The sequence below is a fragment of the Sinocyclocheilus anshuiensis genome, unplaced genomic scaffold, assembly GCF_001515605.1.
Source record: "Sinocyclocheilus anshuiensis isolate Anshui unplaced genomic scaffold, SAMN03320099.WGS_v1.1 scaffold1184, whole genome shotgun sequence".
Taxonomy (NCBI): domain Eukaryota; kingdom Metazoa; phylum Chordata; class Actinopteri; order Cypriniformes; family Cyprinidae; genus Sinocyclocheilus; species Sinocyclocheilus anshuiensis.
The window spans coordinates 1,121,151-1,137,317 of NW_015547647.1; the positions used below are offsets into that span (position 1 = coordinate 1,121,151).

The 16,167-nt window shown below is 35.7% G+C and overlaps 1 protein-coding gene across 2 annotated transcripts in view; it reads right to left on the reverse strand.

The window, feature by feature from the left end:
* Positions 1–16,167, reverse strand: part of LOC107701953 (rho GTPase-activating protein 24-like) — a 126,033-nt gene that overhangs the window by 103,264 nt on the left and 6,602 nt on the right. Inside the window, exon 2 of one of the 2 annotated variants that reach the window (XM_016504118.1) lies at positions 2,781–2,989. In XM_016504118.1, the coding sequence (XP_016359604.1) occupies positions 2,781–2,969 (189 nt within the window). In that variant the 5' untranslated portion in view covers positions 2,970–2,989. Of the gene's footprint in view, positions 1–2,780; positions 3,047–16,167 lie in introns of those variants that run through there. The other variant, XM_016504119.1, reaches the window with a different exon arrangement.

A 16,167-nucleotide genomic window follows, 5' to 3' on the forward strand; every position in this document is an offset into this window, starting at 1 on the left:
GATGCGCGATCGGAGTCGTGCTTTCTTTCCTGCAGGATGGGTTGGAGCGAAGGCTGTCTCCCTCCACCCTTAACGTATATGTTGCCGTCATTGCCGCACATCACAAGGCAGTAGACGGTAGGTCTTTGGGGAAGCACGACTTGGTCGTCAGGTTTCTCAGAGGGGCAATTTGCCTCCCCGGACACGTCCCATTGCCAGTTGTTTTAGGCATGCAGCTGGCCTCGGGGCCTACGCAAATATGCGTTTCCCCCACAGTTGCTGTACGGCCGGGGCACGTAGTCTCGGCTCCTCAGCGAAAAACTGATGTGCGTTTGCACGCGCTCTCCTTTTATACCCGCTGCGGGGCAGGGTGCGCGTGGCGAAACACGCACGCCAACTGTCATTGGCTTGTTTAGTTAACACTCGAAGGTGATTGGGCTCTCGGGCGAGATCCCAATTCGTCAGTCACGACTGACGTAACGTCTCCGTTCCCTCCTTCAGGGAACGAGGGTTACACGAGTAACCGAGACGTTTTCCCTGTAGCACTGCAAACCGTTGCCATGGAGACCTCTGAGCCCAGCACACATACATGGAACTAATTTGACTAGTTCTGCGCATATGGAATAGTTTATGCCAGTGATTAAACAATATGCAAAAAGCAAAAGCCGCTCTTTCATGGTTGAAGGTCTGGTTATTGTGTTAACAACAGCCTGTCATAACAGCCACTGACTCATGTCTGCCTTTCTATTCGCTCTTCAAATACTCAGCAGTGCCTCCGGAACAAAAAGCAGATCAAAAAGCATGAGTATATCCTCTGTTTTGATGTTAGCAGGTCATCACAGGTCTTATGAATTGGTCTAGTCCATCTTTAGGCACATGGGGTTGATTTAGGTTGTGTTTCGCATTTGTGCACTTGCTTTGTCATGGCAAAGCATGTCTGAGTTCACCTTCTATTGCTGTCGCACTCATACACACGTGTGCAAAGAGATGTAAATGTTCACACACAATACACTCTCGAAAAGCACCAGTCCAGACACAGTGAGGGATTAACCCACAGAAAACGCATGAATAAGAATCGATCAATAATTCAACTAGTTTGACCGAAATGTTTGTACACTTGACCCTCAAACTGCTTTAGATTCTTTGAATGGCGGCTTATGTACAATAAAACATTGTACAGTAGGTTACAGACAAACAAGTCAATTCACGCAAACCTCAGCTTCCACTAACATAAATAAACCAAACGCTTCACACAGATTGTTCTACAAAAATATTACAGATGCATTTATTTATAGTAATCTTTACTATATAATATTATAAAAATAAATAATATAATCAAAAATATTATAATAATACAGGAGATATGATTATTATAATACATTTATTTCATTTATAAATAAAAAATAAAAATATTTTTCATATGTATAAATGAAGACAATAAGAAAATAAAAGTAAATATAGAGTATAAATAATAATAGAATATTAGAACAATATTAGAATATTAATGAGTATAACTATTAGAAATAATAGTAAATATTATGACAAAATAATTTCTCAAAATATTTATACTAAAGCATTATTAATACTAAAATGTATCAAAGTAAATATTATGATGCAAATATTATAATCAAATAAGCAAATGTGATTATAACCAAATAAGCAAATATGATTATTATAACAAAGAAAATACAACAATAAATCATTGATGTTTATTTATTATACTTAATTTATAATATTAGAAAGTTATATACATTAAATATGTTTAGAATATAAAATGTTTTACACACACTTCATATTTTAACCTTATACATAGTAAATAATATTAAGAACTTAAAAGTAAATATTGAATTATAATATTATAAAAAATATTGTATACAAATATTATAAATACATCTGTTATATTATTTGTTATAATATTTACTTAGAATACTTACTGAGATATTGCACTTTTTATATGAAAACATGGGCAAAAAATGTCATTGCGAGGGTTATTCTAACAGAACTACTCAAAGTAGAGCACATGTTAGTATTTTGATAGAAGACGGTCTCATATTTGTGTAAATATTTGCCGGGGGATTCTAGAAGAGCTTCACAGCATCCATCCTTAAAGTATTTTAACAACCTCAAATATAGTCGTCTGAAGAACTTCAAAGCCTCTCGTTTCCTTTAAAAGTCGTATTCAGTGTCCTTTGATAGCTTTGTCAACAAAAACCCCGAATGAAGAAGCTGCCTACCCTTGAAATCCAATATCGGGCTGCTGACAAAACCTGCGACAAGCTCTAACAGTGCATTAAACATGAAAATTAAAGCTGAAGATGGAACTTCAAAGATATAGAGGAGACGAACATTAAAATATAGACGTGAAGGTATAAATCTTAAATATTCCTGTGGGCAAAGAGCCCATATTCCTCTCAGTAGACGCACAAGATGGGATGGTTTTAAGGGAGATTTACAGAACCTTCTCAAATTCCCGCCTGATTCCATAGTAAACACATTTGTCCACCTACTCGAGCCCAGCTGCATGACCTCGAGGATAAAAATCTCCATTGTTAGATGAAGAACCGTGACAAGTCATCATTCAGTGAGGTACAAATCAGGTCACTCTCTCTTCACCTCTCTTGTTTGCATCTTGGCATGAGATTTGAACTCGGAGAATGTCGTGATAGTTGCGTGTGAATGAACTGGCAACTGATGTGTAGACTTTAAACAGTGTAATGTGCACATCTGCATATGTTTGCATGTAAAGATGCACACTGTCAGTTTGGAGTAAATGATGAAATCCAAAATCACCAGCGACTCACCAAAGCTTTGGTCTCGTCCTCATCTTTGTAGTAGTACAGCTGGTCTCCTCGCAGGACGAACCAACGCGTGTGCCAGGTCTTCACAAAGCCTCCTTGCTTACGGAGCCAACCGCAGCAGAGAACGTCCTGCCTGGCCGATCCGCGGCCGTGCTGAGGGCTGTTGCCTGCGCTTCCAGCCTGCTCGTCCATGACCAAACCCAAAGACTTTCCTGTACCCGAAATAGAGGAGGAGACGGGTTCATTTTAGCATATGATACTGAACTTAAAGCATGGTAAGAGTCACATGACTAACCTCTCAGACAGGTGTTCTAATATTAATACAAAGGAAGGACACTACCGTTGCCCTGTTATGTCATAATACTGCTCACTTTATCCATGCCCCATTTGCATTTGTCAAGATAAGCAAATATATTCAAAACATTAGTTTGGCTTCTAAGGTGAGAAAGGCAGTGCTCATTTATTGTGGACAAAAAAAAAAAAAAAATGCATGTAAATATTGTTTACTTTATAGTTACTTGTGTAAAACAAAGTAAACATAAAATGTATGTAGAAGTATAATTATTATGATACATCCCTCAAAAACAATACAAAATTAGACTACTGTAGCATTCAATATCAATACTAAAGTTATTTAAATTAATAAATTAATATATGTTTTAATTTTTGGTGTTGTATTATGTAATATTTAAATAATATTTAAAATATTTTGTATTTATTTTTAATATTTTATATAATATTATATACTATTTAAATTCAGCATTATAATGCAAATATTATAATTAAAGCAGGTATGATTATTACAAGAAAATATACTAATAATAAATAATTGAGATTTATTATATTTACCTAATTTAATATTTAATTTATTTCCTTATATTATAACATTATACATATAGTAAATATTATTGGAAAATATAGATATTATATTATGCTCAACACAGCTGCATTTATTTGATAACAAATATTGTAAAACAGTACTCTTGTGAAATGTTACAATTTAAAATAAATGTTTTCTATTTTAATACATTTTAACATTATATATAATATTATACTATATATATATTTATTCCTATGTATATAGTATGTATTCCTATGATAGCAAAGCTTGTTTTCAGGATTTTGTTTTATGAATAGAAAGTTTAAAAGAACAGCATTTATTTGAAATGGAAATCTTTTGTAAAATTATAAACGTCTTTATTGTCATTTTTGATAAATTTAATACATCCTTACTGAATAGTAAAATAAAAAGGATAAATAATACAATGTATCTTTTTAAATATAATTATTAAAAAAAATATATATATAATAAAAAACTAATTGACATGGAATACTAGATAGAGCTATCTATAGACTCACCGCCCTATTTTACTTGTTTTAGCCTAGCCAGTCATCTGTCACAGTCTGACCTCTAACCCTGCTAGTTTTATGTTATGGCCTACTGACAATAACTTTCACAATGACCAAATATCTTTGTTTTATGAGTTCAGGTAGCATTGGAAATAATCAAAAGCTCAGCAAATCTGTGGTCACCAGAGAGGAAGTGACTTCTAGTGTGCTTTTAACTGATCTCCTCTACAACTCGTTCCCTCTCGCTCTTCCTTTCCATTTTCTCTCTCACCTTCCCAAAAGCAAACCCACTTAGTGTTAGCAGTTGGAATAAGATTCTGCTTTTCATGAGTCTACGAGATCACCAGACCTTCCCACAACAACATTCTGCTCAAGAGATTAAGATCGCTGCCGCACACAGAGCCAGGGATGCCGTCCAGGAACAAAGCATTCAAAATGTAACTTCTAAACAGTTGCTGGGAGGTGGAATTATAAGCGTGTATCTGTCCGCCACAAGAGAGACAAGACTGGGAATCACATTTCTGCAAAACGGGGCAGTCGGCCAAACACCTGACGCTCATTTAAGTGACTGTCTGACATCCAGGCATGAAATCATAAAGGCTGTTTTATGTGAGTGTTTATGATTTTAGATGAAATCTTTCAGGGAAGGAGAAGCTGAAAGCGCTGCCAGACTAGAATCTTCACGTTTGTGCCCATCGAGATATCAATATCATGTTACGCCTGTCAGTGGAGATTTGTAACTCGCTGCATCAGCACATATGTGTGATGTTTGCTGTTTGTGTGTGCGGGATACCATTTCCTTTGAGTAAAATCATTTTTCTTCTTCTTTCATTCATCCTCCCATTCAACTCAAAGAGTGGCACTGAACTTTAAACTGAGGAGACATTCATCACAATTGGTCTTTTTTTTTCTCAGTGCGACCTCATTCTTTCAGAGTATACCAGAGGTTCCTATCTACCTCTTAAAAATAAAGGTGCTTCAAACGGTTCTTCAAGCGATGCCATAGAAGAACCATTATTGGTTCCACAAAGAACCATTCAGTCAAAGGTTCTTTAAAGAACCATCTCTTTCTTACCTTTTTATAATCTGAAGAAACTTCTTTCGCCACAAAGAACCTTTTGTGAAACGGAAAAGTTCTTCAGATGTTAAAGGTTCTTTATGGAACCATTTAGACAAAAAGGTTCTTCTATGGCATCGTGAAGCACCTTTATTTTTAAGAGACAGCATTTTAAGCATCGAACATGCACACTTGACTATTCCAAATATTACACAGCAAGACTGATGCCTTAAAAAAATCCAAGTCAAAATATGCAAACTTTCTCAGCATATTGTACTCTGATTTTGAGTGAAAATCTGCAGAATCTTGTTTACAGTAAACAAATGTGTTAAAAAGTACTATAGTTCGGTTGGCTACTGACAATTAGTCAAAACATTCATTTAATTTTGACAAAATTCAAACATATACATATAATTTTGACAAAAATGTCACGTAGCATTGGGTGTATGCATGTGGTACATATTGCAGAATAGGCAATCCCAGAATGCATTGCGCTAAGAATTTTGACAAAATTCAAACATATACATATAATTTTGACAAAAATGTCACGTAGCATTGGGTGTATGCATATGGTACATATTGCAGAATAGGCAATCCCAGAATGCATTGCGCTAAGCTTAGTATTGAAAATTGGTAGAAATTTGTTCCATATAACTAAAAACAACTATTTAACCCAAATTCTTTTTTTTTTTTTTTTGCACCAAACAGTCTTAACAAAAGAAAGAAGTCTCTTATGCTCACCAAGGCTGCATTTATTTGATAAAAATACAGTAAAAAAGGTAATACTGTAAAATATTATTGCAATTGAATAATGTTTCATACATTTTAAAAGGATTTATCTGATTTTGAGGTGAACATCTGCTGAAGAACCGCTATGCTCTCATGCAGAGCAAATAAATAAATAAATAAGAGTAACGGAAGTAATCCTCTTGTTTGTGTCATATTTCGAGGTCAGGGCTTATTTTCTTTTGCTCTCGGTCTCACAACGGCCTCATTAATGATTCACAGTGGCAGAGCCAGAACATGTTGAGCTCCAGACAGGATTCTGAAATACCACCCCTGCATCTAATTTCCTCAAACAGCTTCAGAAATAAACTCAGATGATGGTGTTTCTCAATGCTGACAGCAACGGAGACCCAAAATTGGTTCAAACAGGGACATACACACTCTGTTTCCCTTCAGAGTGGGAAGCTGAATCGGTATTGGTTTCAATAGTTTATCTTTTCCCAATTTAATACACAGAATCAACAAATATAACAAAGCAATTCATTGGTTTATATCCCACAAATCATTGCTCTGTTGGTTCACTCTAAAAAGACAGGTTCCAAAAGTGGGTTTTCTGACACCACAGAAGAACCATTTTGGGTTCTTCAAAGAATCTTTCAGTCAACAGTTCTTAAAAGAACCATTTGAGAAGAACTTTTTAAAAATCTGAAAAACCTAAAAAACATTTTGTGCAAAGAAAAATGTCCATGGATGTTAAAGGAACCACTGAAGCCCATAAAGAACCTTTATTTTTAAAAGTAAAAATGCCAAAGAAGAACCATTTTGGGTTCCCCAAAGAACCTTTCAGTGAACAGTTCTTAAAAGAACCATTTTTTCTTAGTGTGAAGAACAATGTAATGATCTAAAGATCAGAAACCTTTTTTCCACTATAAAAACCTTTTGTACAATGGAAAGGTTGCATGGATCTTAGAACAATGGAAAGTTTCTTCATGGATCCCAACAAACAACCTTTGCTTTTCGAGCATTTGAGCAAAATCTCTTAACCATTGACATGAATTTGGGGTGGTATCACTGGTTTGTCTGACCAATGGCAACTATTGCACTCTCTCTCAAATGTTGCATTGGAAAGTCTTATTCATTCTAGTGAATTGGTTCACTTGAATGATTCATGTAAATGAAATACTTCAAAGAATGATTCAATGATTCAAGTCACTCAACAGCGTTTAGGGAATATTTAGTTAAATGCTGCTGCTGCTGCTGTTTTCAATAAATTAGCATGCATTCTATAGTTTTTTTTTAGTATTTTGTGTAAACCAATCTTGTGCGAAAGTAGCTGGACTATAAATTTAGAATGTCATATAGTGTTGTTGCCTGCAGGTTCACTTGAATGATTCATGTAAATGAACTACTTCAAAGAATGATTCAATGATTCAAGTCACTCAACAGCGTTTAGGGAATATTTAGTTAAATGCTGCTGCTCATCACTACGTTTTCAATAAATTAGCATGCATTCTATAGTTTTTTTTTAGTATTTTGTGTAAACCAATCTTGTGCGAAAGTAGCTGGACTATAAATTTAGAATGTCATATAGTGTTGTTGCCTGCAGTAAACGTATTTCACAGTGAGAAAAGCAGCACTGCCACGTTGTCATTAGCACAGAGGTGGCGGTGTGTGTGGGTTACGATGAACTCCAGATGTGCTGCTTTAGCAGTCCTGCTCGACTATCGTCATCTGCTTAGCAAGTGCAGGGCTGCGGAGCGGAGAGAGACCCTGCTGATGGCTCTGATGTACTGCCATCACACACACACATAGACATATAAACACATACTAAAGCTGTGTTTGGAATCGTATACTTTCACACTGCTCTTATTATATCTGCAGCATTCAATATGCAAACTGTGTGCAGTATGCAAATTTCCTCTATGCATGGAATACCAGGGTGATGTACTGCGTTTGCCAAAGTACATAACTTTTAACTCGAGCACACACTGCATGGAATACTGTATCCCAGAGTGCAATGTACAATTGACAATTGACTTTCCATTTCCAAAAAAGAAAACATTTTTTCTTGAATTATCTAATCTGATTCAAAAATGACCCCATTTACTTCCACAATGCATCTCTTTCATTTGAGTGCACAATTTCAAATGAAAAAACGTGCCTGTGGTGACATTTCTGCAAAATGATTTTACATTGCACATTTTATGACTCATTCAAAGTGAAATGTCCTGTGAGTGATGCTAAAAGTTCAATTTTATCCCCCCAAAAAACATGAACTTGAATCTATCAACGTTTTATTATCTTGGTTGTTGTATGTATCGCATTTCACTCTAACGCATTTGAAAATAGCGTAGCACCTACAATAACCCTACCCTAAACCTAACCAATAGTGTTAACCAAAAAGCATTTGCTCAAGCCACCATGACTTTTCAGCTTGCTTTTACAGATCTTCGAGTTCTTTTTTTGTGACTCATGTTTCACAGGACTCCACATTGCAAGTGCAATGCTGTATCAGGTGAGCTACAGAGCAAGTTTACTACATCAGAAAAGCCATGCATATGGAGCTAGTTAAGTGATGCAAACATCAAACTACATTAGTTTAAAAATCATGGAGTTTCAGGTCAGTAGGAATGAATCAATAATGTGCCCCAAAATAATAATTTGTGTGAAAACAAAGAGAAGTTGTTGATGTTTTATTGCCACTAGTGTTCATTTTAGCTGGAAACTGCAGTGAATTGTATGTATGTTTAGGTACATTTTTGGAGTTTCGCAAAAATGTAGGTACAGGCACGTTTTTCCAATGAGCCCAGGTTGTCCAAAACGTGTTTGCTAAATAAACACGATACATACCATATGAAATATGCAATGTAATGAGGTCATGTGGCAATGAAGCATACTACATTTTGAAAAGTCATGTCATTGTACAATGTGTACTGTTTCGCATACTGTTTTGGAAAAAATCAATGCAGTCAGCATTTCATTCAGAACACAACCATACAAATATTGGTGGGTCCAAAGGGTTTCTACACGCTTGTTTTTGAGGTTTGACTATTCTAATGCACCTGGTTTGAATGATGCTATGAATACAGAGCAGCATGAACACAGAAGAGTAGAAATCTGTCACTATGCCAAGTCTATGGCTCTGTGATATATTAGTGCTGTTTGCTGTCTGTGTGGGGCGTCACTAAAGTTTCCCATCTATAAACTCCTCTCTGAAGACCCAACAGCTGCGACAGGGATGCAGGGAACACTCAAAACATCAAATACAAACTCTTACCACAATAATCAGACAAAAAAAAAATCTCCATTACATATTACAGAAACAACTTTTATCCTGCTCTCAAGCAAAAGTAATGGCCTGGATGTGCTGGAGATGCCAAATATGATTAAAAATTATTTGTTTGTTGTTCTCATTAACAGTGCTTATTACATAACCACCTAGCAACTATCCAAAATGCTCTAGCAACTGCAAAACAACATTCTGGCAACCATTCACATCACACTAGCAACTTAGAAGTTTAGCTTGTGTAAAGACCACTCACACTCAGAAAATGTAAAAAAAAAATATATATATATAGCTGAAGGCAGCTATTATCGAGGTTCAAGCGCTTTAAGGCATTTAAGTACACATGAAAAAGACATTACATATTATTTAGCAAGCCTGTAACCACCTAAATCAGTGATTTAAAAAAAGCATTTTTGGCAAATCCAGGTAATTTACCATACAAATATGTTGATTTTTAAGCTTTATGACTGTTACAGCGCCACCTATGGTCCGATCTCTATAAAACTTTGCATGCTTGTTTAGAATCCCCTGTCGCATGTGCTCACCTAATTTCGTGAAGTTTTGAGATTTTGTTTAGGATTTATAGGCTTTTGGGTATATTTAGACACGCCCCTTTTCTGAATGACTGTTATAGCTACCCAAAGGGTAAAGTTCAACATTGTTTTGATAATTATTGACCTAGAAAGTCCAGAGAATTGTACTGCAGTGGTTTTTTCGAGATTTTTCGACTCTCAAATCTATTTTTGTTTTTTCAAAAAACCTAGGACTAATTCGCAAAACTAGGCTTTTTACATATTTAACTATTTAATTGACAGCAGTGGTTCTAGACGCAAAGTGGTTCGGAATGAGGAGGTCTATGATATGATATGAATATTATGTGTATGTAGGCATGGGCCGATTACCGATTTCAAGATATACCGCGATTTAAAAATTTCACGGTTTCAAAACCGCTAATATTTTCCGTTCCTGAGGTATGCGCTGTTTTTCATGTCTCCTCAAAGACTGAAAGTGTAGGAATCCCTCAGGTTGAGTGCAGTGTAGAGAGTAACATGACCCCTCATCCTCCTGTTGGCGCGAGCGAGCGGTCAGTCACGTGTGTGTAGGATGGCTTCCCCTGGAACTCATGCGACCGGCCGTTTTTTGTCTTATTGCAAGCAACTCGTCTCTGTTCTGTACTTGCACAAACTGCGTTGCAATGCAATCGTTTTCCAAAATGTAATTTATGTGAAAATATGAAGTCAGTAAACGCCCGTTAACACAGGCCAGAGACGTTGAAGACGGATGTACAGAGAAAAATACTGTAGCAGGCAGACCACTCACTGTTCATGATGCACGAACTATTGGAAGAAAATCCTCAATATTGATTTGGGGGTTTATGCTTCAAATTGGGTTATTATTAAATCAAATGATGTATATGAAATTATATAACTAAATTATATGAAATGATATCAAATAAATTATATGTATATGAATTATATAATTAAAATGAAATAACTGTAATTACAGATTTAGGTTAAATAAAGATGTCAGTCTTTATTTTTCTTCTTTTTATTGCTTAAGATTATCATACCGTCAAAATCTCATACCGGCCCATGCCTATGTGTATGTGTGAAAAACCACACAATATACTATCGTTTACGCCCTTGAAAAATGCGATTTCACCCCCCAGTGGCTGATTTCTTTCAAATTTCTCAGACATATGCAAATGTCCTCATAAACACTTGTGGCACTTTGGACAAAAAGACACTGCATATCAATTTTCATGTTGATCGGGCAAATGGTTGCGTAGTTATAGCCATTTTAATGTTTTTTCCCCGTTATAGTGCCACCAAGTGGCCAAGCTCCGCAATTTTTTTCATGTGACCTCAGATTGAGCTCCTAGATAAGTGATTTGAGTTTGGCGAAGATATCACATTCCGTTCAAAAATTATAGCCATTTTAGTAAAAAAAAGGCCCTGCCCCTTTCGAACGTTTTGGTGTCCCTTTGCGATGGTGAGTCGAAAGTTCAACTTTTTTTTGATAATTATTGATATTCACTCTCCAGAGAATCTTTCTGTACTGGCTTGATTTCGATCGGGCAAAAAACCTATAGGACTTGTTCGCAAAAGTAGTTTTTTCAAAAAATCCAAAACAACCAAAAATGTCGCCATTGACGATCAGAGGCATGCATTTAGGCCCGTCGTGATTCCAATGATATAAGACACTTGACCCTGCGAGCAACGGTTTAGGAGTTATGAACGATTTCGTACTTTAGATCACCCCGTCAGGCCGATTGGGGCGAGCCATGGTGACGTTGTAGAAGGTGTGAGTACTACCATTCCTACAAGATTCAAGTCTCTATGACATACTGTTTGGTCTGCCCGATCAGCTTTAGGTGGAGATGATCCTTGGCCATTCTAACAATAGGGTTTCAGCACTATGGCTTGAACCCCTAATTATTTCCTGTTTGCTTTGTATAAAAGAGTCATGATGAAAAGGGTACATAATGCAACATCGTATGTATAATCACGTTTAATAATGTGTTAGCATACACATAAGAGGTGAATGAAATCTAATGTCTCTGCTGTCGGAGCTGCAATAAATTTTGGTGTTTGCACAATTTCCTTTTGTACAATTTAGGAAAGCCCTGCTCTTTTCCTCGATTATCATGTCAAATAACTGATGAGGCTAATGGGCTAACAAGCTAATAGTGGTGGTGAGGAGTTGGTCGTCGCTGTGTGTGTACTTATGTGGGCGGATGATTAGTCTTCTGATGATGGTAACAGATTTGTCGTCTCACATAGCCTCTCTGTCTGGCATAGTTTATTGATGAGGTTCATTAATTAAAAATTCCCTGCAGCCTGCTGAAAAGAAATGCATTATTAATATACATTTTTTATCAGATCTGAAGTTTTTTATTTATTTTTTTTGGTAGTGTATAAAATTAAAATAAGCAAAAACTGATATGAATTAATAAGGAATATATAAATATGTATACAGATATGAAATTAAAGGCCATTTTGGTCAGGTCAAGACAACATTTCAACAGGGATGCATGATATACTGTATATATATATATATAATTTATCTTTATCAGCCAATATATTGACCAATACAGCAATAAAATCTGACAACAATGTCATCATGCATTTTGCTTTTTTAGCTTAATTTATACTAAAAGTCATGCATGTTCAGTAAACAAACTATCAAAATATGTGAGTGTTTAGTTTCCTCTCTCTTATACTGCCTCTACTACAACAGTCTGCAGCTGTTTATTTGTGTATTTCTTAGTGTACCACTGTAATTCTGGAATCATATGTGTACGTGTGTTTGTCTGTGGGAATATGAGAACAATGTCCATTAGGAACATGCATACAAGAAAATCTCCAGAGGGAACAAAATCCCATGTTTTTGGTGAGAAGATGGTTAGACAATCTCTCACAGGAATGTGGATCCGACCGGAACACATGGATCTACAACCTAATGAAAATTCAACATAAATCTTCAACTGTGGTATATGTAAGTAGGCTATATATGGTAACCAAACAACCCTTAGTCAGGATAGTGCCTTATTTACTGTAATTTTTTACAGGAATGAAAACGAAGCTGTTCAATGGATTGTACTGTTGTTTAACAACATACGGGTTGTTCAGCTGACGAAACACCTTTCTGGAAATAACCTTCAGTGGACAAAAACTCCATAAAACAGTTTGGAAAGTTGATTTGGTGAAAATGACGTGATCTTTGACATTCATTCTGTGCATCCCATTGTAAAGACTGTAAGTATTTTAGTGCCATTTTATTACAATGTGAGCGATATGCATGCAAAAACGCAATGCAAAAATATTCTGAAATTCTTCTAGAGGTCTTTTTTGTTTCTTGCTATGCTTTTCTCAAAATCTGCGAAGGTCATCTACAAGGTCCAAGATTACCATGTACTTCTTCCAAAACACTTCCAGACAATTGTAAGACCACACTTCTGAAAACCCACAAGTCTATCCTCATCTCCATCAACAATTTGAGCTTGGCTTACTTTTTCAGAAACACAGAGGCTCCTTTTTTCGTCTTGGATTGACTTTTGTTAAACAACCAATGAAGAAAACCAATTATGAGTGAGGTGTGCTGCAAATAGCTTCAAATAAAGCATCTTCTAAATGATAACTTCCTGTACATCCACAGATCAATGAAGTTCTATAATCAGAACATCATGCTTCTGCTAACAAGTAAAAGCTCCTGACTGTTTTCTGCAGAAACTGCAGTGTGACTGTGAAAGTTTTTCTAACATTAACATGCAGATCCAGTCATTCACTGCAGTGAAACCTCAGCCAATGACTCACACACTTTATTAATCACTCCTGATCAATCTTAGAGAGCAAATAAAGGTTTTAAAGCACCCATTTGGAATGAGTAAACAATGGACGGTTTACTTAGCACAAAGACCACTGGCTTTCATTACAATGGACAGAAAAGTTCATGTATGTCTGCCAACATCGATCAATGAAAAACAGAAAGATCCCAGTATTATGTTCAGAAATGTATGTCAATGCTTGGCTAGTGTTCCCTGGCACACGGATGAAGAAAACATCCTGTGCAATTTTCTGTAACAGACATCTCAATCAGATATAATGGATTACTTGACAACAAGACTTTTCCTGCAAGGACTTGGAGACTAAAGCCCTATGCCGATAGAAATGTGTGTCTTGCAGGCGTACTTTGTGATTTCAGTCCCATATGAAATTGAACATGACCTGTTTTTCTCACACAAGAAACAATGATGAAGCCAATTACCTATGTTTTGGGTATCCTGTGACAAATCTAATTTGAACAAGAATATATGTGATTGGCGGATATGATATTTTTATTATTACCTCTTTTGGAACTAAAGGTAATTTTCGTGTGGGTGCAAAACTTCTGATACACTACATGATACACATTAATTCATATCTTTACCAACTTTCTGAGTAAAATAACTATTTGATATTTAAGCTATTAAGCTGGTTGCGCTGTTATTCAGTTGTATACACTGTAAAAATTATTTCAAAGTTAAATAAAACAAAGATTATTGGAGTGTTTTACGAGAAAATATCCAGTCTTTCTATGTCACAATTTTATATTTAATTCAATGTTACTTGCCATTTCTTTGTAATTTATTGTGAAATTTACAAGCAGTTTCTAAGAGAAAATTGCTTCTATTTTTCATATATTTCAACTTTAAATATCTTACTTTTCTAAAAAACACTGTGTTGACAAAGTTTATGCTAGTGTATCCTATGCAACATATACAACACATGAATTGTGGTCTGATACATTTTGGAACCAGAAAGAGACCTTAAATGCTGTAATTTGAGATCTCTCTCCTATACCTGTTAGCTGAGTTTAGCATCTGCTCACGCTTAACACTCTTTGCTTGCTAAGCATGTTTACTCTGCACATGGGAATGTGATAGAGCTGAGCACATAGAGCCTGCCTTAGTGTTTGATATGGCTTTGTTTGGCCCTTTTATTACTGGGAACCCCTTTCTCCAGCTCGAAAAAAAAAAAGAGTTCTGGCCACCTAGGAAACAATTTTAGGCATTAATAGCACGTGCTGGATGGATACAAAATGAACATTTAATTAGGTACTAAAAACTATCAATAAAAAATCTAATCTAGTTTAAATGGCACCCAATTTTATCCAATATTTATTTATGTTGTATAATTTTAGCATCGCTATTAAACACTGAAAGAGTGTTAGGGGTTATATAAAATATACGAAATTTTCATATAAATGTTTATTTATAGGAAATTGTATTTTTTTGTAACAATGTAAAAGTCAATTTAATGCATCCTTGTGAATAAAAGTATTAATTCCTTTTAAAAAATAATAAATAAATGCTGTTCTTTTTAACTTTCATCATAGAGTCCTAAAAATGTATCACGGTTTTCACAAAACATAATAGCTGTTTTCAACATTAATAATAAGAAGAAATGTTTCTTGAGCAGCAAATCAGCATATTAGAATGATTTCTGTAGGATCATATGACACTGAAGACTGGAGTAATGACTGCTGAATATTCAGCTTTTCTGCAGAAATAAATTATATTTTAAAATATATTCTAATACTGTGAAATAACAATATTTCCCAATATTACAATTTTACTGTATTTGATCAAATAAATGCAGCCTTGATGAGCATAAACTGTTCTTTCAAAAACATAATAAAATCATAACGACCCCCAACTTTTAAATGATAGTGTATAAAGGGACCAGAATATTATAGAAACTTGAAAATGGGCTTAGAAACCTCCTAGCACCACCCTAGGCCCCAAGACCCACTGGTCTTAGCTTAAAGTTCAGTGCACCTGCACCAGATTCATCAACTAGCAATCTGATCCCTGGTGAACAGAGCGTCAACTAAATAACAGCCATTGTTGTGCTGAACCAGAACTACAGAGAAAACCCACAAAACATTGATTATTAAAGGAGCATTAAGATGGAAAAGTTACATTAATATGGCATTTTCAGTCGCCCCAAAGGGCAGTAAATCCCTTGAGTGGTCATGCATTCTTTATATCGGTCAGTTCTTTGTGTGTCTGTGGGTGAGTGAATTAAAACAGGCACATTGCAGGCTTTACTCCAGCCATCTGTCTGTCTGTCTGCGCTTCAGTCTGACAGCTGCTGGTCACTTCTGTCTACGGCTCCTGACAGCTAATGCTGTCTGCTAATGCTGGTGGCCACTTTCAGCCCAACTGACCGTGAAACACAATGCTCCTGTAGCAGACCAGAGAGCATTAGAGATATTGATGTTTGAAAAGACATACAGACAGTAGAGAGGAGAGGGAATTATGTATTTTATGACCTTGTGTGTCAGGTTGCATACCAAGATTGTAGCACAGAAAATAAAAGGAATGAAATTCATATCCTTTATGGATTAAGCAATTCCAGAACGCATTGCAAATGAGCTTAGTGGAAAAAAAAAAGTATATATACATATATATATATATATATATATAT